Source organism: Suricata suricatta, chromosome 3 (assembly GCF_006229205.1).
Source record: "Suricata suricatta isolate VVHF042 chromosome 3, meerkat_22Aug2017_6uvM2_HiC, whole genome shotgun sequence".
Classification (NCBI taxonomy): Eukaryota; Metazoa; Chordata; class Mammalia; order Carnivora; family Herpestidae; genus Suricata; species Suricata suricatta.
In genome coordinates, this window is record NC_043702.1 from 155,417,828 (window position 1) to 155,445,811 (window position 27,984).

Genomic DNA, 27,984 nt, shown 5'->3' on the forward strand with positions numbered 1-27,984 from the left:
CTGATGAATTATAAATAGGAAAGTGTTCATCTCTGCCAAGATGTTTGAATCTGAATTGTACAAATCTCTGTCACTATCTTCTTTGGAGAAGATAAGGTTTTATTTTTATGCAGATACAATGAAGGCTTATCTTGTATATCTCCAGAGTTTGAAAATGTAGATCTAGAAATAGAAGAAAATCATAAATATATACGGTTCTGATATCAGAAATCTAACAATGCGTTTTTAACTTATTAATTTCCGAGTACTTATGATAAAACAAATACAATGTAAAAAATATGTTTATCGGGCATATCCTTATAGCCATTTGACAAACATCATCAAGTTTTGAATTGTTTTAATAAATATCCTAAGGAAAACGAACAAGATTTAGTACATTATTAGGTTAAAATGATCTGAAAAATATTTTAACTATTGTTAACATAAAACACATACTGAAAGAAAAGCAGTTTAAATTCCATGTTCCTAAGTAAAAAATTTCAGAACTCCCTCAACCAGTGTTGACACAAAATAGTTTATTACTTACTTCCTCATGAAAACATTGATCGTTGGAAGAATTGCTTTTCAAAATCAGTCCAAGCTTGTTACAGAGAAAAGGAATGAATACACTAGTAGTGGGATGTCATAAAGCACTCACCGTGTGTGGCCCAATCAAATCAAGCCGTCCCTCCCTTTATTCGGTAGGTGAGAAAAATGAGAGCCCCTGCTACTAACTGTACAATAGCAGGGGAGTGAACGGGCACCGATGCAATTACTTTATACCTCCGGCCAGAGCGTTCTGTTTCATGTTACCATGTGGCACCTTGTTTACCCAACCTGAGATGAAGGTCTTGGAATAGCTAAACAGAGACTCTGTTTAGGAGGAAAACTCAGTGCATAAGCAATTCTGAAAATTCTAGACTTATCCTGTATTGGAGCATAAATAACCACTAGAGGGGAGAGATAAGTAATAAAGAAGGCTGATCATTCCTATTCCATTTGTCAGCTCTATCAGTGGCTGACTTGGTACAATTTGAATGATAAGGGCTCAAAGTCTTTTGAAACTGCTCAAACTATGTGTATTATAACCATGCATGTGTAACACTTCCTAAATATACGTCCACAAATATATTAACTTTCTGACAGAGTGAGATGAAACTATTTAAAACATGTGGAAACTTTTTATATTTACGGCTAGAGATCATCACCGACTTCAGATAGCTCAGATGTCAATCTGTATTCTTATACTGGTATTTTTAACAGAATATAAAACTCAGTAAACTATGTAAAATTAAACTACTGTGGTAACACTTTCTACTTTAACTAGAATCCATATTAATTAATGATATGCTTTTGCATGAAAATCTCTCTTAAAACACTTTATTTCTCAGAAATAACCCCTAAATATTTATTGGGTTATAATAACCTCTTACTTATTAAAAATATTTATAGTTAGTATTTATTTTTATGTCATACAGCATAGGTTTATAGGCACTTTAAAATACTAATGCTATTTCAGTTTGAGACCTGAGAAACACTTTTCAAAGTAAAACTAAAAATCTTGAACAACAATTTTATATAGTTAACTCTTTGGAAAAGTGATATTAAATATTTTATGTATTTTATTCTTCATCAAAAACATAGAATATTTATCCATCTGTATGGAAAGTTTATATGCTATGGTATATGCTAAACAAAACAAGTGAACTTTATATGAGTTTTTTCCGCTAGAAAATTCTGACAAATTCTAAGAAGTTGCTATTGCTATGACAGGAAAGATAAAAAACAGTCTTTTGCCAGAAAAATAGCATCATTGAGTCTTTAAAAAAGGCATTCATTTAAAAACTTGTAAATGATTTATTGATTACCAGGACCACAATAAACTCACATTGTGAGGACAATCTTAAAATATAGGAATCAAATTTTCTACCATTAAATTAATATAATAATAAATAAAAATTTTATACATTCTTAAAAAAAATTTTTTAATGTTTATTAATTATTGACAGAGAGAAACAGAGCATGAGTCGGGGAGGAGCAGAGAGAGAGGGAGACACAGAATCTGAAGCAGGCTCTAGACTCCTAGCTGTCAGCACAGAACCCGACGCAGGGCTTGAACCCACTAACCATGAGATCATGACCTGAGCTGAAGTTGGACGCTAAACTGACTGAGCCACCCAGGCACCCCAGAATTTTATACATTCTTAATAGTTTAGAATCACCATGAATTTTTCACATGTAGAAGATATTTGTGATATTATATTCAGCTATGAATATAACAGTAGAAAAATTTCATGAATCAAATGTCTCTCAAGAAACAGCTTTTTATATTGCTTATGATATTATACCATTGACTGTACTTCAAATACCAAGTTTGTCTACAACTTTTTACTACAAACTTTTTGTAGTACAAAGTAGTAGTACAAGTACTACTTGTAGTTCAAGTTTACTACCACTAAATACTACAAACACTCCATCTATAGAGTACACTCATGCTAGAGACAACTCATATAGCTACAATTTCTAAGGAACTGATCTATGCATTATGCCAGCAAAATTTTATTAATAAGAAAATATCCATTAGTTGACTATTACAGTAAAAACTTTCTAATATTGGTGTCATGAAGACCTTTCTTCTCCTTATATGTTAATTGAACTACATACACATGCCACAAATTGTGTTATTCATATGATAACTGTTCTCGACCCCATCCCTTTGGGGATCTGTGGGTTTTTTGAGAATTGGAAGAAATTAATTTATAGTTTGGGTTTTTTTTTTCCTATTTCATTCCTATTCTACTTCTGATTGTGTGTCTATGTGTATGTAAATTTGAAAAAAAAAACAACAAAGCCAGTACTTTCAATACACCTTCTTCAATTTAAACTTTTGAACAGTAGTTAGGAATTGTTGTTGGGCTGAATAGTCTTCAGAAGTTTCTGGTACATTTCTGACTTTAGAAACCTGGGATAGGAGTCCCTTTCCATGTGCATATACACTATCTTTTGAGCCTCTTCAAAACACGTTTCAGTGGGTTCTTGAATATTCCTGATGATAGTCTCTCTTGTTGAACTGTCAATGTTAATCTGAAAAGTGAAATTACACATACAACATAAGTAGGTATAATTGAAGATAGAAACTGCAACGGAAAAATTTTAATTTATTCCCCACTCTCCTTTTTTTCTTTTTGGTGGAATAAGGTAATTTTGTCTGAAGTTTCATCGGTATCTAAAAAGACTCATAAGAGACAAACTTTGCTTTATTTTAAAACTAAATACCCACCTCCATATCCCAGATTAAAAAAAAAAAAAACAAGACAAAACAAAAAACACACAGCCCAAGACCGGGGAAATCTCATAAACCATTGCTTACTTAAGCAGATGCAAGTGGTTTGTTAGTGGAGTCTACAAACAAGGAAGTTTATGAGATGAAGATCTCTTTGAAGGAAAAGGGAAGTTGGTACTATTTTAAAGTTTATCTTAGTAGTCATGAATGTCGATCACTGAATATGCCCTGATTTGGGAAGAGAGTGAAGAGAAGTGGAGAAATAAAGGAGAGAAGTGGTTATTTCAATAAACCAGGTGTTTTCCAGACAAGAGTTTTGAGGAACAAGACGATAATGTAGGAATGGGCTGTGTGATAGGAATCTCATATATCATAGCCTACCCTTATCTCCTTGACAAGAATTTTCAGTTCTTATTCTCTCTCTACCAGGAAGGGTCCCAGTGTGTCATTTGCTCATGATGTTGTTTCTGTAGGCAGTTGTAAGTGACTGGCAGCGGTGTCCGTGTCAATGTTTGCTGATTTGCGGGTTGGGAACTGAGGTGAGTGGTGAGCTTTGGTGCAGTGGCACGGACTCTTCCCAACGCTGCTGGGGTTGTCAACATGCCCATTCATGGTATCTGTAGTTCTTTCTAGCAAAGTCGATTCTTCTTACAAGGACTTCTTTTTTTTAAAAGAAACTTTCCAGGGAATTAAGATAATTGAATGACAAGAGGGTCTGGAGCCAGACAGGCCTCACTCTGAATCCTACCTTTCACTTAACTGATATGTGACACTGAACAAGTTAATTAACTTCTCAGATTCTCAGGCTTCTCATCTGTAAAATAAGGTTAACAGTACTGACTGTGTAGCACAATAGGAGGTACTGGAGAGAAAGTGCCCGGTGCGTGTGTGTGCTCAACAGACATTAGCGCCCTTCCCCAGATGTCCTGATTTCCATTCGCCATCATTGTCTCGTAGTTACCTCTCTAGGGGACTGTGGCTGGATGTAAATCTTATAAAGCTTTTTTGCCCTAGAAATTCTGCTCCACCGCGAGGCAATTTTCTTATAGGTTTCACATGCCATCCAGAATTTAATATTCTCGTCACTGTGCTCCATTTTTAAGTATGCTGCATAGACTACTGGACCATCTAAAAGTAATGGAGAAATTAGTTTATTTTGAGGGCCAAAATCATTTAAAAAAATCTGAACAATATTTAATGCGAGTTAAAACTAGAGTTTAAATCAAAACTCCCAAATTATTTAACAAGTGAGTATTATAATGATACACACACACACACCCCACATCACACCTTAGATTTATAAATTTGAAGCATGTTTTTTTAAAAAAAATTTATATGCTTTTTTATTTACTTTTGAGAGACAGAGAGAGACAGTATGAGCAGGGGAGGGTCAGAGAGAGAGGGAGATACAGAATCTGAAGCAGGCTTCCAGGCTCTGAGCTAGCTGTCAGCACAGAGCCCGACATGGGGCTCAAACCCATGAACTATGAGATCATGACCTGAGCCGAAGTCGGACGCTTAACCAACTGGCGCCCCATGAAGCATGTTTTGACAATGCCAGTCAGTGGTGTACTTATCCTTTCATTCTGTTACTCTGAATCACTCAGGAAAATGTCTACCGATGTGGGTAGGTCTAGGGTACGAGAGGTTACAAGGATCCAGAAACAGGACTTAAGCTGGATCAGTGGACAGAGCTCTGATCCTGAAACTGACATAAAAAAATAAGCCCTCAAGCCAAACTGGAGACTCAGAGCAAGGTTTAGCATCCCAACAGGCAGGTCAAGGTTGAAAGAAAAATACCCAAGTCATGTAGGAGTAATACATTTATCAAGTTGTACAGCCTGTGGTGTTTCTCAAAATCCAATCTGAGCAGGAGAACACAGATGAATGAAAAGTTCAACTTTGTATTCATGCATTATGTTTCAAACTAGAAATGAAGGACCAGGCAAATCATGGAATGCAGATGGGGTGTTGGAAACTATCTCAAAACTGAGAGCAGGATAGTGGGTATGTGCGGCACAACCATCAAGTGATACTTGATGCCAGAGATGGTTGTTCTTAGTTTTGGTCTTAATCTGTATTTCTGGAGTGGGTGGATAAGGACATGCATGTGGAAGTAGCTTTTCTGATGGAGGCACTATTTTGCAGGAGCTAGTGTTTGAAGAAGAGGGTTAGGCAAGCTCCTACAAATCTAATACATTAATACGAATCTTTGCGGGGGACCAAATACACTCAGTATTGAAGATAAACACTCTCAGAACTTTTGATGACTAGGAAGTCTCTTGGCCTATCTGAGAAACTGAATTGCTAAATTTTAATTGACAGTAATAGAAATGTGTGTGTAGGCATATTGAATATGTGTCCAAGCATAGGATTTTGATTAAAAATATTTTATTCAGTATTATTAACTGTTATAAGAAATAATAGTAATTAGATAGAATAGCAATGTAAAATCAAATTTTCCTAAATCTTCATGTAAGAGATTGGATTGAGTTTTCTAGCACTAGAAAGCCTTGACTCCTTGGCTTCTACTGGCTCTGTCGGCAGTGATACAAAAATAAAAATAACGATTAAGATATTTTTACTCAAGTGATAAACTCAAAAAGAGGCAGATCCCTTCTAAGGAGGATTAGGGTTGGGAAAAACTGGTAATCTACAAGAGGTGTGCCATTTTAGGAATGCACAGAATTTTACAGCATGTCTCATTATTATCATGTAAATAAAGCCTCCATGGCATAGGGTGGGAAAGGTTTGAAAGGAACATCACTTGAGTTGAGAAGACAGATGAAATAGGGGTAAGAGCATGTACAAAACTGTAACACAGGAAGTAATATGAATTAGATATTTCTCCCCAATGGGGGGATATATTTTATCTCAGATTTCAAACAAGAAGTTTATTTTCACACCAAACTAACTTTAAGGTGTGCCTTGCCCCATCGCAGACACAGAAACCTATGGTCAGAGACAATACCTGTGGCAGTTGAAGCTCCTGTTAGAGAAATAGCTGAATGGAAAGGCAAACCAAAAACAAACCAAACCAAGTAACAACAACGATGATGAAATAAAAAACAAATCAAAACAAAATGATATTTCTGGCTCAACAAGTAAAGGTAGATAAACTTGATATATTTTGTACTTAGTAGAATTTTGAGTGAGCATTTCATTGGGGACAGAAAATAAGAGTCCTAAAATAAAGAAATGAGCTATGGAACAGGAAAAAAAAAAAAAAAAAAGGAGATAACCAGATAAAATCTACAGACCCTGGAATGATAGCCAGCTGCCAGAATACTTGGATGGGGGAGTGCATGGGTGAATGTGGACTCGGGAAATGACTTGGAAACCAATATTAGAGTCTGTGTTACAGTATTCTAAGTTTGTGTTTATGTTTAGCTTAATTGTATAGTAAAAGGTTTAGAGACTCTCATTTCAGAACCTGCCTGCATCTGTATTGGCCCTCTCTAACTTCTCTCCCGGTTGAGTGGAGGAAGGATTTTTCCGGGCTGGCCAAATGGTTCAACAATTCTCCATATACTCAAGCCCTTTGCTAATGAGCCACCCGTGGTTTGCAATTTATTTTTTATATAGATATTTGATATGGTAGATTGTAGTATTGATCTTAGTTACTCCCTGCCTTCCTTATAGGAGGATTATATTTTCATGTCATATTTAGATCAACTTTGCCCCATTGGATTTGTTTTAGCCAATGAGATACATGCAAATTGCCATACACAGGTGCAAGCAAAAGGTTTTCAGCAGAAGGTTCAAGCAGGTGGTCTGTGGTTGCGCTTCCAGTCATGCAAAGGATACATTCTGGAAAAGAGCTGCTTCTTTTGCCTGAAGGCCAGAATGAAGACATAGAATAGAGCTGGAGCTGAACTCAGTCACTGTGTGGCACAAACAAGAAATTAACGTTTTCTGTAAATTAGGGGGATTTTAATGTTGTGTTTTACTGCTCCGTAGCCTGACTCGGACCCGAAGGCGGACCCGGACCATTTGAACGTATCTGATATTTCAGGTAACACTCTGGCGTGGAGAATAAGTAGACTCACAAGGCCGATATGTTTTACAGAATTTGTGTAAGTTAACCAAGCGGCTCAACGTGCATCGGTTTAACCGTGCTCCAGGAATCTGAGTAATCATTAAATTGGAGCTGAATTGCTCAGTTTAGAATTTCTAATGACTCATACAACAAGTCAGTTTAAAGGTAGAAAAGCCTTTTCCAAATTAGGCAATGAAGCCCCAAAGTAGCCCATTCTGAAGTTGTAAATGATTCTCCTTCCTGAGCGTTAAAGAGGCTGTGACTCTGTTGAAGCAGAATGAATAAGGATAAACAAGAGAATTGCTCATTAAATTGAGAAGATGGAAAAAATAGGTTTCTGTCATGCATAGTGTGTGCTTTTCCTTAAGAATGAGAGTGATGCTTTTGGGACTCTGTAGCATGTTTTTTTTTTTTTTAAGCCAGTCACGGAAATTAGTATTTTCTATGACACACCAGGTGACACATGTCAGTATCTCGATGCAGAGGGAAGCGTGGCATTCCTCTGGGCTGAGTCAGAGCAGTGGCCCATCTGTTCCAATACTGTTCTCTGCAAGAGGAAAAAGCTTATGCCATGAAGTAAATCCCAAAGTCGTGCTATGTTGCAGTCTTTCATCAGAAGTGTGCCTAAAATAATTTTAAATCTATTTTATTTTCAATCTGTACCACTTGGGAAAATAAATTCCATAATTGCACTAGCTTCTGAAAAAGCCTGAAGTTTTGAAGTGAATCTGCTTTATTGAGATTCTCTAGTTTGGCTTCTGTGATATTAATCCTTAATGATTTTCCTCTATTATGGAAGTAACTTAAAGTACTATAAGTCATTTTTAAATACAGAAAACTTCTAAAAAAGATAATAATGATTGTTGATGACATATTTTCCTTTATTCTTTCAATCCTTTGCTAATGTTTAACTTTCTAACTAGAATTCATTCATCTACACAAACACAGATACACATACAAATTACTAGCCTTATACTGTGAAAGCAATTCTGTGTCATTCTTTCATTCTTAAAATATAGAAATACTTGGTTTCTTAAAAAATTTTTAATGTTTATTTATTTTTGAGAGAGAGCGAGCAGGGGAGAGGTGGGAGGGAGGGACTAGGAATCTGAAGCAAGCTCAGAGCCTGACATAAGGCTTGAACTCACAAGCCACAAGATCATGACCTGAGCCGAAGTTGGATGCTTAACCAACTGAGCCACCCAGACATGTGAAATGTGCCCCAGAAACATTTTCTCCTCTTTATTTTCAAGGGTCACATTATAGTCCTTTGCGAGACTACCCTATATTATATTTAGCTATTATTGTTGAATATTTATAATGTTTCCCATTTTTTGTTATAAATTATTTTACATTGAATATTTGGTGTATAAATCTTTGCATCTGTAATAATTTTCTTAGAATTAATTTAAAGAAGTGGAATTCCTAGATTAGTGGATGTAGTGTTTTTGGAGACTTTTGATATCTATTGTAAAATTACTTTCAGAAAGATTTCATTAGTTTTCATTATTAACAGGAGTGTGAGAGTGTTTGCTCACTCTGTCCTTTCCAATCCAATGGGGTAAAACCAGTGACTTGTAACTGTTTAGTTTGCATTTTTAAGACATTAATGTCTAAACATTTTTTCTTTTTCACTTACCATATCTTTTCTTTTTGTGAATTTCAAATCTTTTGGCAATTTTTTGCATTGCTAGTGTTTTCTGAAAATTTTCAGAATTCTTTGTATATTAAAGAAGCTGTTATATTTATTATATTATCTTCTGTTCTTTTTACAGATTATTTTATGCTTATGATTTTTGAGAAGTATTTGTAAACCGCCTAATCTGAAAAAGCCTCAGTTCATCTATCTGACCTGCTATCATTCTTTTGTGCACTTTTATCAGAGAAAAATCTCTAGAGCAAAAATCTGACCACAACCCTTTATTTATAACTTTTCAACATTTTCCCATTGCTCTAATTTAAAAGAAAAACGCAGACCTTGGCAGTGGCTACAGGGTCCATTAGGATATGGTGCTCTCTACCTCTCTCCTTGTCACTTCTGAAAACAGTCTTTGTTCGAGCCTTGCTCTTGGCCAAGCAGCGTGCGACCCCTACCCTGTTGTTTATGCAGTTCCTCCTGTGTGATAGGCTTTGTCCTCTGATCTAAGACCCAGGTTGAGCACCTCAGTTTCTGGAAGTATTTCTCTGGAATGACCCCACCATCCTCAACTAAGTAAGTGCTTCCCGTCCGTTGACAAACAGCACCTAGTCCACAGTTATTCTAATTGTAGCTCCCTCTCACCCTATCCCCTGTTATCTCCTGGTGTGTACTCCGATTACTCTCCTACTCACGGGCCAACACTTGCAGAATTAGGACCCCGGTTCCACCTTCCTACGCCCAGGGCCTATGCATACCTGATATACAGCAGGTGCTGACTAAACAAAGGTTTGTCAGTTCCAAATTTTGGATTCCTCATGCTTCTATGTTTTCAAGGGATCCTCCATACATTTTGAAAACTGAAGAAACGTGCCCTAATTGTTAGCATCCAGAAAGCACCAAGGACCAGAGGATTATACCTGGTATGTTGTTACATTTTGCTTTTTTTGACAGTGAGACAAACATGCACTAATTGAACAGTGATGTCTATAAAAGGCCAGGTTTTGTTGTTTTGTTTTCCTTCCTGCAAGGTGAACAGCGCACGAGAAGTTAGAGAAGACAGACAGTACTGAGAGAAACGGCTGCAGCCCTGCCGTGCAGGGGATGTGAGGGCTGCTGGAGGGAGCCATGGCAACACCATGCACACAGCAGTGGTTAGCGAAGGGCAGAATAAATGATAGCGAGGGAGGCTGTCGATAAGCAGTGAGCAGCACAGAATCTCTCCCGGAGGAAGCGAGCTGGAGGAGGGGCTCTGCCTTGGGGACAGGATGCACGGGATGGAACAGCGACATCCATTAGTAACTTCTAATGCCTGCCTTGTGCCAGGATGAGGATGCACCAGCCAGCGTGAATTGGAGCAGTCTTTGTTGCCATTAGCAGTATGATAGTCCTATAGTACCCAACCTGGCATTGCCCAGGCTGTTGGCAGGTGGTTGTGATAACTGAGAAACAGAGGAAAGTATACCATACACTGAAGGATGATTTTGACCAAAATTAATAGTGGTGCCAACTCTGTGATTCGGAACACCTCCTTATTTAGAGTGGCTTAACTCTATGTCTGCTCTGGAGCAAACCGAAGCGGCCATAGAAAAACATGTAACTGGGCTTTCGCACTTAAAATCATCTCTGCAAATTTTAAGTGGGCGCTCAACATTAGCCAGTCATCACTTCCATCAGATCTTGGTTTATAGATAAAATATCTCTCAAGAACACGCCTCTTTCTATTGCTCATGATACTATACCATTGATTGTGCTTTGAATACTATGCATGTCTACTAATTAAAGCTATTTTGATTGTTCCATCTATAGAATAAACTCATGCAAGACACAACTTATATGGCTGCAATTTTTAAATTGGCTCTTTAACTCTCCAGAAACTATTTCATATCTTCTTTCTTTTTAAGGTCCCAACACATCTCTGCTCAGCGCTCTGCTGATGACCTTGCCTTGGTCTTCACTGAGAACACTGATTTAATCAGGCAGAGGTTCCCTCATGTTTTCTCCACCAAATCAACCAACCTACCTCACTGGTACATGTCCTTTCTAGCTTTCCTCCTGACAGGAAAACAATGTCCAAACAGTTCTTCGTCTTCCACCTAATTATGCTTTCTTTCTCCATGGCTTGGCATTTCTCTGTTGCTCTTAGAATTGTCTCCACTCTCTTCTCCATCATGGCTTTCTTCCTCTCTAATGGTTGCCATCGTCCGTAACAATGCTGCTGTATTTCCCAAATAAAACCAACAATGTCTATTGACTCTATATTCCCAAAATTGACTTCATGCCTCTTTCTACTTACTACTCTTTTCGCTGTTGACCTTCATCTCAAACCTTATGTAAATAATCCCCTCTATCCTCCGCCTTGCTTCCTCTTGTCCTATCCATCCCCAGGCCTCTGCGACTGCTCCTGTCAAAGTCCCACTGACCTCCATATTGCCACATCCAACGGTCACTACTCTTGCCTCATTTTACCTGACTTCTCGGCAGCCTTTGACTGACATTGCTCACGGCTCCCTTCCTGAAACATGCTCCTTTTTGCCTTTCGTGATGAGGTACTATTTTGATTACCCTTAACTCACCTGATGATCTTTTTCCATTTCCTTTGCTGACTCCTATTCTCTGGATTTAGAAATATTAGTGTCCAGCTAAGCTCCATCACTGGATCTCTCCTCTCCTCTCCCTGAACTCTCCCTGTAAGTAACAGTCCCATGGCTTTGATTAGAGTATATATGCTAAGTACTCTTGGTTTCATTGTCCCCACCGACATCTAGTCTTGTGTGGTTTACTGCAGTAGCCTTCCAACCGGTCTCTCTGCTTCTTTTTTTCCAAAGAGAACCAGATGGTACATTGACTCTTGTTCCTCCACAGTTTAAAGTTGTTCATGTGGCCAATAAGTCTCTGTACTCTTGTCATACTGAACTTCTTTGTTATTTGAAGACACTAACCTCAGTCACATCTCAGGGCCATTTGAACATGGCTTTCCTTTGCATGGGCCACTCTGCTCCCCGGATTCCAGCCTGACTGCTCATCAGCTTGATGATGCTTCTCATCATTCAGCTCTTAGCTCACATTTTGTGCCTTCTGACAGTTTTCCTCTAATTATCTAAATGAACTACCCTCTCATACCTGCCTTTCTTTGTCATATCATTTGGTTTTTATTTTGTTGAAAGCGTTTAATGCTTTCTGGAATTAATGTATTCATTACTTTATTTGCTTGTTTGTCTATCTCTTCCCTCTAGAGGGAGCACATGAGCTGAGCACAGTGACCTTATAGATCTCTTTCACCTCTGTCTCCGTGCTTGGCAGGATTGCCAGACACTCGGAAGGATAGAATGAATCATCCAAGGAAGTTAGCTGCAGTTTTAGTAATTTCTTTTTATTTATATTAAACATAGTTTACTCAATATCAATGAGCAACCTCTACCCTCATCTTTTGAGATTTAGCATATATATATGCTTTCTTTTTCTGGCACATTTTCTGTCATTCTAATTAAAATTAAAAGTAAAACTGATGAGTCAAAATTTTGATTTGATTATTTTTCACTCTTGACCTTTCCAGTTTGTAGAGCCATCGAGTTTTAGGTGATTGTTAATCCCCTTGTCATTTCAAAAGCATATTTTCTGTATTTTTTCTATTTCTACCAGATTTAGCCATCAGAACTATAGATTTCCACTAGGTTTAGCTAGCCGATATATTCACAGGATTTTCTTTCTACTTTTCATCTTGGTGGTGCCCAGCATTCTGATGACATATATATATATATTTAAATGTTTTAATTTATTTTTAAGAGGGAGGAGGGGCAGAAAGAGAGGGAGACATAGAATATGAAACAGGCTCCAGGCTCTGAGCTGTCAGCACAGAGCCCAATGCTGGACTTGAACTCACAAACCACAATATCATGACCTGAACTGAAGTTAGATGCTTAACAGACTGAGCCACGTAGGCCCCCCAACTCTGATGATATTTTGAGGCACAGTGTCATATTGGAGGTCCATATAATTGAAGGAAAAGATTTTTGTGATTCTCAGGTAGTTTTAACTAACAGTTCTGACAAATTTTTTACTGATCCATTAAATAACGTATTACCACTTTTATGTCCATTTATAAATAATGTAACTCTTTCCTAAAAATTTGGGTGTTTGGAAACTTGGAGGACTTTCATCTGTAGAATTGGAAATTTCTCAGGTAATTTCTGCTTAATTCATTATGGAGATTTTTTTTTTTTAATGTGACAATTTTTTTTACACTAAATCCTGAGGAATCCTACATACTATATCTCTTCCTTCAAATTAGCTTTTATCTCTATTGGACTTAGGACTTACTTCCAAAATAGTTGACTATCTTTAAAATACTGCCAGTCACACCCCCTCATCATTTTACAACAGTCTGAATCAAGCTCCAGCTCAAATTTGCCTCTTGTGAGAAGCTTTCCCCAAAGACCTCTTCATCTATCTCCACCTTTTAACCCATACATAGTAGGTTTGTGCTAGGTGACTTGTTATTTCTAGTCTCCCTTCATTACAGTTGTCCACAAATACGTGGTGCACATATATTTTTCCCTATCCTTATCTATGCCTTCAAGAAAGCACTTCCGGCGGCGCCTGGGTAGCTCAGTCTGTTAAGCGTCTAACTTTGGCATAGATCAGGATCTCACAGCTTCTGGGTTCGAGCCCTCCATGGGACTCTGTGCTGATAGCTCAGAGCCTGGAGCTTGCTTCAGATTCTGCCTCCCCATCTTCCTCACCCTCCCCCACTCGTGCGTGTGCGCTCTCTCTCTCTCTCTCAATAAATGAACATTAAAAATTTTTAAATAATTAAAAAAAGAAGCACTTCCACTGTCCTTCTGTCATATGTAGTGAGAACTCAATACACACTCCATTACTCAGAGATCATACTCCATAATGTATGCGAAAACTCAAAGCAGTTTGTTCTTAGCAGTTCCTGGAGCCCTCAAGATTTTCAGCCTTTTACATAGGGCACTTCATAAGCACACGTTTTACTATCGCAAGCCATACATATTTTAGACACTGGTCTTCTAAAAGGCTGTCTTAACTGGACCTCGCAAGTAATTTATGTCAAAGAAATGTGTGTATGTTTTTTTTTCTGGATCTAGAGCTTCCTTCTGCTTGTTGAATGTAACAATAGACTCTTCAAGGGAAAGATATAGCTTCATAAACCATCTTTACTCTGGAAGCAAAAATCAAAAACCGAATCAAACCAAACCAAACCAAACAAAACCCTGCCAATCAGCCTTTGGTGAAAATTTTGCCAAAGGCTATTATTTTTACAAAGTGTGTATTTGCCTTGCCATTGAAATGCCATTCGGGCTGGTCCTAGAAGTTGCTTCAATCGCTGTTTTCTACTTCACCCCAATGTGCTGTCAAGATCAGCCTTCCTTGTTCTCCTCTGGGAGATTTTCGGTGTTTGATAAAAAAAAAAATCTACCCTTTTTTCTGTGTTATTTCATGTAGTACATGGGCACACAGAGTTTTGCTTTTTCAGGCACATTTCCCGGCACCTAAGTGCTTAAGATTTACTAAATGGACATTGATCATACATACTGTTTTTTAAAAATTGACTTGTTTGTCAATGTGTCGTTAGAAAACATCTAGATTACTGGAGTTCTTAATTTCTAACTAAGGTCTTAATTTTGCCAGGGTTCTGTTCCTAAATTGATGATTTTCTTAGATCCCCTCTCCCATGAAGAAGCTGCATTTAATTGTGTTGTGATGACTTACTTAATGGCTGTCCAGCAAACATGTCTTCAACCAATCCTCATTCATCTATGGAGACTACGCTTAATACCTTTCCTTCCTAAGTGGGTTTCTGAACTACATGTTCTTAGAAACAGTCTTTTAATCTATGTAGAAAAAGGCATCTACATATATTAACTAGAGGATGCATTTTACCAGTGTCCTTGGTTAATGTAAACACACTTGACTTTCTGGCATTTAATGTTTGTTTTTTAGTTTTGTCCATAGAATGAATTGTTTTATCATCTTTTTTATTATGTGACTATTAAAGTTTTACATGAATTTCATAGTGAGTAGATTGCTCATAAGATTCTTGTCCTGCTTTTGCTGATTTTTATAGAAAGTAGTATGCTATTTCCCCGTCCTCATCTTTTCTGTAAATTCACTTATTCTCATGACACTAGATGTCTAAATAGCCAGTTCTAGCTAGGCTCTCTGTTGAGGTCATTACCAAACAAGTAACTTTATTCATCTTGTGTATGAGGCCTCCGGAACTGGCACAAAAACTTTTACATAATGTGGCTAGATACATTTTGATATTTTCTTATTTGTTTTTGTCTTTATTCATTGAACATTTATTGCGTGCCCATTAGATACAAAACACATTATTTTTAGTCTCTGGGATGGAGATGAAAGGTGAATGTACCTTGATCTGTGCTTTTAGGGAATTTAAGATCTACTGAGAAAGTGTCTGCAGAAAAAACCCAATACGCTAAGTCACTGTCGTAAGAAGCAGAATAAATAATGATACTAATGGGAGAGAGAAGGCAAGTATTTGTAAAAGGTTTCACGGAAAAGGTGGAAGTTGACTTTTGCTCTACCCAAGATAGGCAGGTAACAGAGTGGACACAGGACTTTGCAGCAGAAGCCTGGAGCAGGTGCACTGCGGTGTAGCAATAGTCATCCTGGCTGAATGAAGAGTGTGTTATGTTTGCAGCTAAATCATAAAAAAAGTGCACTGAGTTTGGCTGTAGAGAGTCTTGAATGCCAAGTTAGAGATTTTGAACTTCTTCATTAGCAGTAGAGAAAAAGTAATGGTTTTCAGAGACATGCACCTTATTAAAGAACTACCAATCGTTGTGTGCCTAATCTGCTCAGCCATTAAGCTAGGTATTTTATGTCTAACCTGAACAATAACGCTGAAAGCATGGGTGATGTTATTTGCATGTTACAGATGGAGAATTTGTTACTGCAAGAGATTAATCTGCAATGTGGCAAAACAGGAATTACTGGGGTTGAGACTGAAATTCAAATTATTTAGCAGAGGATCAATTAATATAGCTTACTGAATACACGCTTTGTCTCTTCCTCTCATCCCATTGTCCTAAAATAGACATATATATAATATTTATTTTTGAGAGAGAGAGAGAGAGGGAGAGAGAGAGAGAGAGAGAGAGAGCATGCAGGGGAGGGGCAAAGAGAGAGGGAGACACAGAATATGAAGCAGGCTCCAGGCTCTGAGGTGTCAGGACAGAACCCAATGCCAAGCTCAAATTCACAAGTCATGCGATCATGACCTGACCCAAAGTCCAAAGCCTAACCTACTGAGCCACCTAGGTGCCCCACAAAAAATATATTCTTAAAAATTCACATGCTGGCAACTTGGATCACAAACTATGAGGAATACTTGAAAAGTAAAAGGCTGGGTTCACAAGTAATCATGGCCTCAAATGCTTATTGGAAAGGCCTGTTATGATAGGTGGGAGTTCAGGTAGTGACCCAAGTCTGGAGGAACTAAGGAGGGACCATGAAGTAAATGCCAGAATATCTGATGAAGGTGTTCTTATAGGAGGAGCCAGGGGTCTACACCTCCCGCAATTGCCCTCCGGGTCAGACAGTGACGGCTGTCTCCATATCAAGAGGGACCCTTGTGCCAGAGGGAGAAGGAAGTGCCCCAGAAGCATGGCCTCCCCCAGGAGTAACAGGAAGTACTTTATCCAGAATTACCGCCTACACATCCCATCAATTAAACTGTCAAGTAGCATAGCTAACTCCCCTTCCATAGTCAATAGGTATAAACAGATGAAATATTCACTTAGAGACTAATAGGGAATCTCAAATAAGAAAAAAAATCTATAGACAAAAATTAACAACCATTTGATGGAAACAAACTCCATTAAAAATATCAAATTCAGCAAAAAAGAGAATTTTCTTTGAGTTCTTACTATATTTTTTCTGTACCTGTCTTCTGATAGTTATCATTTTCTACAACTTCCCAGTGTTCTACCCAAACACAGTTGACTGCTCCCATGAATGAACATACTTCCTCATTCCTTGTATTAAGCCTATGACTCAGTCTCCCTAATATCCATTGTTGTTAACTTTCATTTATACCATCTGAATGTTGATACTTATATACAACTATATATAGACTTATATAAAGTCCCACTCAAGTCAGACACTGATAAACTTGAAAACTAACTCTGAGGAGTTTTAAAACATCAAGACTCAAAATTTCGTCTTACTTTTGAAGGCACAAAGAGCAGCAAATTTTTGAGTTTTCTAAAATTCTAACTTTAGAAAGCTATGGTAAGGAAGTGTATTTCAGTATGTGTTACAATTTAGGCATATTTTCCAAGGGATTTTACACATACACTTGTGAAAACTAACTATTCGCAGTGACTAATCTTATTTTAATTAACACCGAAGAAAATAATAGTGACACCACAAACTATTTTCAGATTTTCTTTTTATAACTGGGACAGTTACCATTCTGAAGGCTGTGAAAAGAGCCACGTACATTCATCACCTAGGGCCACTTTTTTCTCTTAGGAATGAAATTGACTGGTTATTCAAAGATGGAATATACATCATACTCACATTTTGTAGCCATCAGCTTTTCAAAAGACTGGGCCCACTGTAACACTTCCTCCAAAGTAATGCTTTGAAAAGAAACAAAAGGTGCTCATTGCACCAAAATAGTCTCAAAATTTTGCTTAATTAAATAGAAATATATGGTCTTAAAAAATAATGCCACAATATAGCTATGCTCTATCTGTATGTGATTTTAAATGGAAATTTATCTTTCTGTGATCTTTTACATTTTAATTTTACTTTCTAAACTGTTAAAATAAAAAAATTATGAAAGTAATGTAAATTTGAAAATATGATACATTTTTACAAGATAATGATCTGTAGCACCCATGGTCCTGTAATTTCCCTATTCCGAAATTACTATTGTTAATATTTTTAATTTATTTTTTGTGTCTGTTATGTGTATGTTTGTGTGTTTTAACTGAGAAGCAGCCATACTCTGCATGTATATTTGTGTGTGTGCATATTTTGTGAGTGTGTATACACCTATGTAATTATTCACTTTTTATAAGCTTTTTATATGTCATCATAATTGTCTTAATAGCCATTTATTAAGTTATAACTTATAATTATAGGTTTATAATCATTGATAGTCACTGAGGAGTACTGAGTATTCCACAAGTGGGCTTTCTATAGTTTACATAATTATTCTCAATGAGCATTTTGATTATTTCTCGTTTTTTAGCATAAAAACTTGTTGTGATTAAGGCTCCCTATGCTCAAATAGGGTGATTGTTTAGAGGGTTCACAGAAGTAGAGTTAAAGTGTGTCAAAAATGCACATTTTTAAGGTTCTTGGTATCAATTGCCAACTTGCATTTGGGTTTGCATTGTGTGCTGCCGTCACCAGCAATGCATTTGCCATTTAAACTATTAACATCTTAGAGTTTATCCACAAAGCTTATTTGCATGCATCCATATAATAAAGTTAGTAACCCTATCTCTATTTTACGTAGGTATTTTCTCTATTATTTGCTATATATTTTTTTTACATGTTGAAGGTTTGAATTTTTATTACTGTGAATAATATGTAAATAAACAGTATTAGAAACCATTTACAATTTCAAAAATATCTGTGAAAGATACTGAGTCTGAAGCTTCATTTCTGTTCATTTTTCTGGGCTTTGTGACATGTATTGGCAAGGGATTATGTATTCTTAATTATAAACCATTCTATTTTCTCTCCTTTAAAATACTCAGTTTATGATTGTTTAAGTTTCCAATGGGTCACTCTTAATTTTCCTGTTTTCAGTAACGTCATATAATCAGATAGCTCTAGATACCAACAAGCCCTGTCCAGTGGCCAGTTTGGTACAGTTCACTCAATAATCGGTTTTGAGGGAACAGCCATCAGCATTAGTAGGTACTTAACACAATGAAGGAAGATTAGTTAAAGAGGTTAAAAACTGACCCAGAACACGGAAAAATATCAAGATCTTAAAAAGGTCAGATATCTTTTGTTTTCTACAAATTCAGACGGCCCTTGCCAGTTTTAGATGGACTGTGTGTATCAGCACTGAGGCTTAACAGTATATTGTTGTAAAGATTGCTTAAAACAAAAAACATTTCCATGAAATGGTGTCTGACTCACTGTTCTTTTCTCTTATTAAGAGCTTTAAAACACAGTAACTTCAAGTAACCTTTTCCAATGGCTTTCCAATGAAATGGTAAGTGCTAGGTCAGGTGTGTGGCACACCTCTCTGTCGCACCCATTCTCACTGTATAGGAAAAAATGAAACCTACAACATGAGTGAAGATGCCACCATTGTCTGGTCTTAGCTTAAAATAGTGTTGGTACTTTGTTGGTGAGAGAATTCTTCTGCTTCTAAGATTCATGAGATTTATGGAGATAGACCATGACTGGAGTGATTATGATTGGTATTAAATTTGTGAAATGAGGAGTGCCTGGGTGGCTCGGTTAAGTGACCGACTCTTGATTTTGGTTCAGGTCATGATGTCATAGTTCATGAGTTCATGCCTACGTGCATCAGGATCCACAGTCATAGTGTGGAGCCTGCTGGGAAGTCTCTCTCTCTCTCTCTCTCTCTCTCTCTCTCTCTCTCTCTCAAAATAAATAAATAAACGTAAAAAATTGTGAAAATGAAATTTGGTTTTGGCTTAATCCCATTTAGCTTGTAGTGTTTTCTCAGTATCTCACAAATTTCATGCTGTTCCATGGTTATTCAGGTGTCTGTATGCTAATAAGTCTAAATACCTCTGTCCCTTCACCCACCTGGATTTCCTAATAAAAAGCAGTGGGTGTAAAACAGAGGAGCATTCCGAGACCTCATGTCATTGTGGGAACAGGAATTAAGAGTGTTGGAATCTGACAGTCCTCAGTTCTAATTCCAGTGCTGCATTTAATAACTTTTTGTTTTACATAAAATCTTTGAGCCCCCATTTTATTATCTATAAGATGGGGATAATATCTATCTCTCAAAGCTATCTTGAAAATTAAAGTAGTTCATTAAAGTAAAGCACTAGCAAATGACTGTTATCTATCAGCTTGCCATGAATTCTCTTTCCTTGGCCTCTCCCTTCCCTGATGGGGGGTGGGTGGAGGAGGGAATCTGCAAGGCAAGTAGAAAGACACGTGAACCTGAATGGTGATACTCTATGGGAGTCATCAGCAGAAGAGAAGGAAGCTATTCCCAAATCCTCCTCTTTGCATGTGCCTGTTCAGTATAGCAGCTTCACCTGATTGTTTAAAATGCGGAGCTTTGGGTCTTATTGTCTCTTCCACCTAGCTCTGTGACCTCCTCCTCACATCACACAAGTGTTTTTAAGCGTTTTGGGACATTTAGGTACTTTGGAGTGGGAGCATGCATGCCATGAGCTCTGACCTAGCAAGGGAGATGTGGCCACAATGGAGTATCCCCACATGGACTAAAGTTAGGCACTCTGATTAAACTCATGGGAATCCCTAAGGTGGAAAATCGATTCAAATTGATTTGTTACCCTCCTTAGGCATTCTGCTTTCTATTTCAACAGTCACTGTTCCCATCTAAATGGCTACATTCTTCATTTGGTGAAATGTCCAAGAGACTCGGGACCTTGGTAAGCATTTGGCTACCTCACCAGTCTTATTCTTGCAACTGGGTATGAGGTTTCTGACACTTTGTAGATGGAGGGTTTGAATAATGAGAAAATAGTTTGGATAAAGAATCTCATTTTAACATTAACAATATAAAATATTAAAAAAAGTGTCAGAGTATTTATTCATACTAGACACTGTAGAAACATTAAACTTGCTTAATTCTCAAGTGTAAACCATACATAATGAAAATGAAACCGTAGTGTAATACACGATTGCTCTTCAGGTGGACTTACTCATGTGTAAATGCAAACTTTACATTCTGAACAAAAAATATTAAATTAGCAGTTGAATAAATTGTGCACCTCTTTATCATGTGGTAAATATGCATTCTGATGGCCATAGAATTTAAATGCTACTTACTTTGATGGGAGCCTCTTAGATTCATCTTTGCACATCTTGCAAATCCAACAACTCTGCCTGCTCATTTTTCTAAAGCAATACAGAATATACTTAGTATAATTTAGTCATTTAAAATAATTATATGCTAGAGTCAACGTCTCAGGAACATCCAATGTTGTAAATCATGAAAAAATAAGCATGGGTTTTTGAAATTAATGGAATACAGTCACTGGTAGGGGTGGGGAGGAGGGAGGGGAATAAAAAAACTCATCTCATAAGTATTTTTTAGAAACGTAGGTGTTTAGAGTTGTGACTTTAGAACCATCTGGGCCACTTATTTGTCATAATGGTGTTTAAAAAAATACAGCGCACTGAGAAAGATCTTCCCATTTAGGGCCCACCAATAGCAAAGTCAACTCCTAAGTCTTCCCTTTTTTGGATAATTCTTAGTTTTAAAAAGAGCTCTCAATCTATTGGATAAGAATTTGCTTCTTCATCTTCAGCCACATAAAATACTGTAAAAGGCTAAATAAAAAATAAGCCTCCTTAGGGGTGAATTCTAAGAAGAGGATTGCTCACCTGGCTTTCCTCACTCTTGGCAGTATGACCTTGGCTTTAAGATTCAGGTACAGGTTACTCAACCCAAGCTTTATATAACAATGTATGTCATAGAAGGTTTAAAACTAAGGACTTTGAAAAAACTTAAGAATAATTAAATCTACAATTTATAATGAAAGCTGAATATATTTTGCTAAACATATATGCACACTTACATACAATGAATTATTAAGGATAACAGTGAGTTCTTATATCAATCTTTATTGATTCATTTGAAACATCTGCTGAACATTTGTTATGTGTCAAGTTCTGGCTGCCAGTGATCTACGTAGATCTTGTCTTTTCCTCTTCCTGTCCTCGCTAACCAGCAGTTAAAATCCATGTGATGAGGACTTTGATTTGAGACAGGAAGTCCAGGGGCCCATGAGTACACACAGGAGGAGAAGCTAACCAGCCTTGGGGGTGGTTAGAGACAGCATCCCAGTAAAGTAGTAGCTGAGCTGGACTACAGGATGTGCAGGAATGTGCTGAGTGAAGGGGACGGGCCAGCCTGGGCAATGGGTCATGTCCTAATTGAGGAAATGAATGTAGTCATCACATGAATATAGAACACGGTAGGAAGAAGTTTGAGGGAAAAGGCTAGAGAGTTAAGATTGGACCAATAGTCATGTTCCAAAATGCTTGTTGCAGCAAGAAAGTGATGAGAGATAAAGTTAAAAGATAGGCAGAAGCGGGGTGTGTTAGGTCATACACACCATCAGTTTCATACTAAGACACTGGAAAAAATCATTGAAGGTTTTAAAACATGGAACAGACAAGTTAACATTTAAGATTGGTTCTGCTAGTAGAATTGATTATAATGTGAAAGAACAGGACCCGGAAGACTAGTTAGGGGGTGCCTGCAGGAGTGCTGGTGAGGGTATTATAGGCTTAGATTAGGAAGGGGGCAGGGGAGATGGAGGGAAGGGGATAGATTTTAGATGGGGTGGAGGAGGAACTATCAGAACTTGATGTACTGGATATAGAAAGTGGGAGGAAAGAAAGGAAACAAGTTCAGGTGAAAGATTTGACTTCAAGGTAGAGGTGCTAGTTTTTATAAAACATGTAGGAGAAGCCACATGAAAAGATAAGATGACCTAGGAAGAGAATATGAACTGAGAAAAACAGATTTCCCAAGACAGACGACTTAGATACAGACTGAGAAAGTGGAGCCTATAGGAGGACAATCAGAGAAATGTGGTATCAAGACACCAAGGAATGAATTATCAAAAAGCAAAGACTGGCCAATTGAGTGTTAAGAGCTGAGAAGAGATTAAGAGAACAAAGGACTGAAAACTATCCATCAGATTTGCTAACAAGAAGGTTATCAAGAAACGTTGAGGATAGGAGTTTTGACAGAACAGGGAGCGCAGAAGCAAAAAGGGAGACAAAGCAAGAGGAAATGGAGACCTGGACAAATACAGGACTACTTATAATCCATTTTTCTCCTCCTTCCCTCCACCCCTTGCTTTTTCCCTTCTTCTCTCCCTTTCTTTCTTTCATTCTGATGAAAGCCATCAATCAAGTAGTATAACAGAGACAGAAAAGCAGTACTATGCTATTTGGCCACTCTGGCCTGCACATCTCCAGGAAAATGGTTTATAAAGTCTCCAATGTGGGTGACATGCTCTGAGATGGGCAAATGGTGTCCTTGGAAAAAATTTGCAGACATAGGAGAAAGGAGGAAAATCAATAGGTTTTCAGGTTTCTGAAAAAGGAAAAAAAAAAAAAAGGAACCAGAACTCAGATTGTGAGGGACTGGACATTAAAAAAGTAGAAGCAGAGGAAGAAACTACTGTTTTTTTAAATAATTGGAGTGAGTATAGATCTAAGTATATTTGCAGTTTGGGGGTTAAGAATTTATGGGTGTTGTGATCTGATGGTCTTAATTTTCTGTATGGGTCTCTACCATAAGAAGGAGCAAGGGACAAGGTAGCTAAGTAGATCTATAGAAAACACCCCCACAAAGTTAGGACTCTTGTGATTACAAATATAGATTCAAACTAGCTTAAGCAAAAAAGAGAGTATAAAGACAAATCTGTGTGTGTAGTTAGATTCTGAGTGGCCTTAAATGTTGGGCTCTATTCTGTTGTAGTAATAATTCACTGAGATCTTTAAGTAATAATTGTGTTAAAAGAAGAATTTTTTTTATAGAAAGATAAATCTGACTGAAGATGATTAATACTGAAATAATTCAGGTTAACAAATCTCTTACATTGGCTGTTAATAACTGATCCTGTTCATAATTGGAGTCTGAATTAAAATTTAAAATTCTTTATCTCTGTAATCACCTCTATGATGTAGGTTACCCAGTGGCTCTCTGCTTCTCTTCTTCTAAGTAGGAAGATGGTAAAGAAGTTCTTTCCATCCTGTGTCAGTTTAATTAGTCATCCCTGTCTTCTGCTGGGCCTTGACCTCTTCCTGCCTACTACATTTAACAATATTTTTTTTATATCTCTTTGTCTCTTAACTTGATGTATTAGAGCTCTTTGTGCACATTAGTGATTTCTGTAACTAAATTCATGTCTGGGGTGCCTGAGTGACACAGTCGGTTAGGCGTCTGACTCTTGATTGGTGAGTTCAAGCCCTGCACATCGGACTCTGTGCTGATGGTGTGGAGCCTACTTGGGATTCTCTCTCTCTCTCTCTCTCTCTCTCTCTCTCTCTCTCTCTCTCTCTCTGTCTCATGTGCACTACCCTGCTTGTGTGCACTCTTTGTCACTCAAAATAAATAAATAAGCTTAAACAAATTTAAAAATATAAAATTCATGTCTATTACAAGTTAGTATGTATTTTTAAAGAACTTTTAATGGAATTGTTTGGTAAAGATAGAACAGTCTTGGTATGTAACACCCACTGGGATCAGAAGTATGGCAAAGGTAAAGTAATTTCCAGATGCACTAGAGTTTAGGGGGTTCCCACAGCTCTTGACAGGTGACTGGGTATATTAAAATAATTCTAGGTTCTGAAGGCAAACAAAACATGTATATGAGTTCAGGGTATTATTAGCTGCATAACCTTGGGCACAGTAAGTAAACTTTTAGATTCTTAATTTCCTTTTCTCTAAAATGGAATTGTAAAGATTAGAAAAATGCTTGTATGCAAAAACTTTCTGTTCCAGTTAATCTGATCTTCTTTCAGCTTCTTGCACTCTGTTGCTCCGGAAATATTTCCTAAGCTCTTTTGTAATGCACAGGAAACACACATCTATCAGACTGCATTCCTTCCCCTTTTTAAATTTCGACTCAGACCTTGTAAGTTTTCCAATTAACCTTATCCATTCTTCTGTGTGTTAGCATACTTCCTGCAAATCTTCCTCCTTTTCATTTCCAGCTTTAGAACTAGCTGGATCTGCTGCAGCAGGGCAGACACTGGGGCACGTGTGTCCTATTGAAGCGACGGGGCTGCCAGGAAGGGTTTGTTTGGCCAGAGGAGCTCGGAGGGGACAGACCAGCAGAGCTAACCCTCGTAATTAGCAGACTGTCTCCTTTGTGGAGACACCTGGTCTGGAGCTGAGCAGAGGACAAGCTATGGGCCTCCTGTGGGACTTCATCCATGTGGTGGAAAGGCTACCTTTTAAAATTCCAACAAAGGCTCTGAATAGACCAGCGGCAGCCCTGGGGTCAGCTACGTGACTGATTCAGACAGAAGTTCTCTGGCCCAAGTGGCTCATTAGTTGAGTGACCTTTGAAAAAAGAGTGTAATATAAATATATGAAAATAATGTTATTTATATTTCTGACTTCTCTACTCCTAATAGACTATAAATTCGCTGAAGTGGTATGTTCGAATGCTATTTGATAATCATGTGTAAGGGTTGTTTATATGCTATTTCATATTCTAGGTCATTCACAAATTGATTAACTTGTAGAATACCAGTAGAATATAATGATATAAAAACATTTGCAAGTAAATAAAATATTTGGTGACAGAATTATGTAAAAGATGTATTATGCATAAAATAAATAGATCACAAAACTTTGTTTTACAAAGTTCTTTGGTTTTCTGGTCCATTAAGAACTGGAGTTTGCTGGGGGCTGTCCCTGTGCTGGAGCCCTGCTCATCATGTCCTTGCTCACCTGCTTGAGCCTTACTGCTCACCTTCTAAGAACTCAGAAACTGAATGTCCATTGCACCTCCCTCTTTCGATTCCTACTGGATTTGCTATCACTGTGCGCAACTCCTTTGCTAAAACACCGCAGAACATTCCCTATGTCCTCATAATGTCTTCTACATTGAAACCAAGAGATAAATTCACAAACATGTAAACCAGCTTTTGATAATAGAACAGATTGGCCATCTTGGGCTTATTACCTCTTTTAGCCAAAACACTGCTAATATTATAGTTAATTTTAACTTACCATGAAGGAAAAAAAAAAAGATTAAACAAGGAGACCAAAAAACACAATGAAAACTTTTACACTAATTTTGGAAGATGGGAAGTAGATGAATAGAAATTAAAATTCTCATACCTCTAAAGTTAGAAAAGAATTTTGTCTGACAAAATGAAGAAAATAAAATTCAGTCTGAAGACAAAGAATTTCCAAAAACAACTAGTGGTTTAAAAAGAAATATCTGCAATCCTGCTTTCAACAGTAATAGATCCGCATCTACAACTTGTTAAAACCAAAATTTAGAGTGGCAGGGTGAAACCTTTCACATTTGTAACTGAGAACTTTGAAGAAATAATTTTGGTAATTCCAAAAAAAGTAAATTAATATACTTACTTGGAATTAGAGCATACTTGGTCACTTACTGGTAAGAATAAAAATTAACCTCAAATATTCCAAAGAACTAAAATTCTATTTTGGCAAAAACAGAGTCCTCTGGGAAAGAATGACCTAGGTGAATATGATATAGAATTTATTTAAATTGTAGAAACTCACCAAGCTTCAAATCAACAATAATCATTTTTTTCTCATGTTAGTAGTACGACATGTGCAAAAATTCCATTGACCTAAGAATAAGATAAATAACAAAAGCAAAAAGATTATTCTGTGCTCCCTGGAGAATGCATATTTGGCAAAATATTTCTATAAATACCTCACTTTATATTTTAAGTAAATAATTTTTTTCACTTTGGAAATGCTAGGTTATTCTTACTTTTGATTTAAGCCCTCATCTAGAACTTTATTACTTTCATACACTGATATTGTAAAAATTCCTATACTTTTTATTTATATTTTCCATTGGCTAGTCTTTAAACATTTTTTATCTTATGTTTACATTATGCATTAATTTGCTTATCTTTAAAATTTTTCAATATCCTCTTGATAAGACTAGTATGCACTTTTACACTTTAAGCATAGTATTTAGTTAGGTCTTCAAAATGATTTTGCCTCCAATGTTTTCTCTTGATTATTTTAAAGAAAGCATACATTTAATCTATATAATCTAATTTTTAGAGTGGTTATAAATGCTTTAGTGATGAACTGAGTTGGATATATATTATGCCAGAACAATCCAATCTTTCTCAAAGCAATCTGAAAATAAGTGAATTTTCACATATTTAAATGTTTTTATTATCCTGACAGTTTATAAATTCATTCTGTTCAATATAATATCTGCATTTAAACATGCTTCTTTATTTTATGATATAGAATGTCCCACAGAATTTAGAAAAACTTAGAGCAATTTACATTTTAGTGAGGTTTTGTTTGCCACAGTACATAGAATTCTTGCCTTTTAAAAAGCAAGTAATTGGTGCATAATTGTGGTTAGGCATAACATTAAGGAATGAAGAAATTCTATAGAATCAAACTTAACGATACTTCATGTAAATTTTACAACAATCCATACATGGAATCAGCACAGCTAATCCAATGATGGAACTAATTATTTGATAACGTATGATGTTTGAAGAGAACAAGTCTGAGATATCTGATTTTGTTACATATCTTTACCTAAACATAGACATCCATGTTCACACAACAAACACAAAATGAGAGTATCGCCTACTCTAACCTGTAATATTTCCTTTACACACACAATTAGAAGCTTCATTTATACATGTGTGACTCTAAGTATTTAGAAGCTTCATTTATACATGTGTGACTCTAAGTATTTTTTAATTATAGAAACCCTCGGCCAGGCTAACATATGTTTAGCAGTTTGTTTTCCTCAGAAGAAACCTAAAACGTCCAGCAGTCCTGCCGTGAAAGTAAACATCCACTAGTCATTTCATCGAGACAACGTTATTGTAGTCATCAACTATTTTATGGAATCTTATACTTACATGTATATCCTGTAGAGCAGTCCACCATGCTAAATTTTATTTCCTATCTGTATGATCCTTTTGAAATCGGGTTCTGAAGCTCCATGAGAAAGCCAGCATTATATTTTTCCGGTCATAAACTAACTTTACTGTCTTTGATGGCACTCTGCCCTCTCTATGAATGTTCTGTTTTTACACATGTATCTATGCAAAGAGAGGTTTGGTGAATATGGAAAG

At 36.9% G+C, this 27,984-nt stretch overlaps 1 protein-coding gene across 2 annotated transcripts; it reads right to left on the bottom strand.

The window, feature by feature from the left end:
- RGS13 (regulator of G protein signaling 13) lies at positions 1-27,904 on the bottom strand. 2 transcript variants are annotated; one of them, XM_029933177.1, is made up of 7 exons: positions 27,769-27,904; positions 26,420-26,490; positions 20,959-21,027; positions 17,509-17,570; positions 4,224-4,390; positions 2,849-3,063; positions 1-162 (listed from the first exon to the last, which is right to left on the bottom strand). In XM_029933177.1, the coding sequence occupies exons 3-6, from the start codon at positions 21,021-21,023 to the stop codon at positions 2,878-2,880; spliced, it is 480 nt and encodes a 159-aa protein (XP_029789037.1). In that variant the 5' UTR covers positions 21,024-21,027; positions 26,420-26,490; positions 27,769-27,904; the 3' UTR covers positions 1-162; positions 2,849-2,877. The 2 variants fall into 2 exon arrangements, with proteins under 2 accessions (XP_029789037.1, XP_029789036.1); XM_029933176.1 differs by lacking the exon at positions 1-162 and having other exon boundaries at positions 2,835-3,063.
- Positions 27,905-27,984: the final 80 nt, after the last annotated feature.

Bases quoted from the DNA above. Each gene is read 5' to 3' on its own strand.
- RGS13 (XM_029933177.1), bottom strand. From the start codon at position 21,023: ATGAGCAGGCAGAGTTGTTGGATTTGCAAGATGTGCAAAGATGAATCT. The intron at 17,571-20,958 runs GTAAGTAGCATT...TTCTTTTCAAAG, and splicing joins TCTAAGAGGCTCCCATCAAA to CATTACTTTGGAGGAAGTGT. The intron at 4,391-17,508 runs GTGAGTATGATG...CATTACTTTTAG, and splicing joins AAAGCTGATGGCTACAAAAT to ATGGTCCAGTAGTCTATGCA.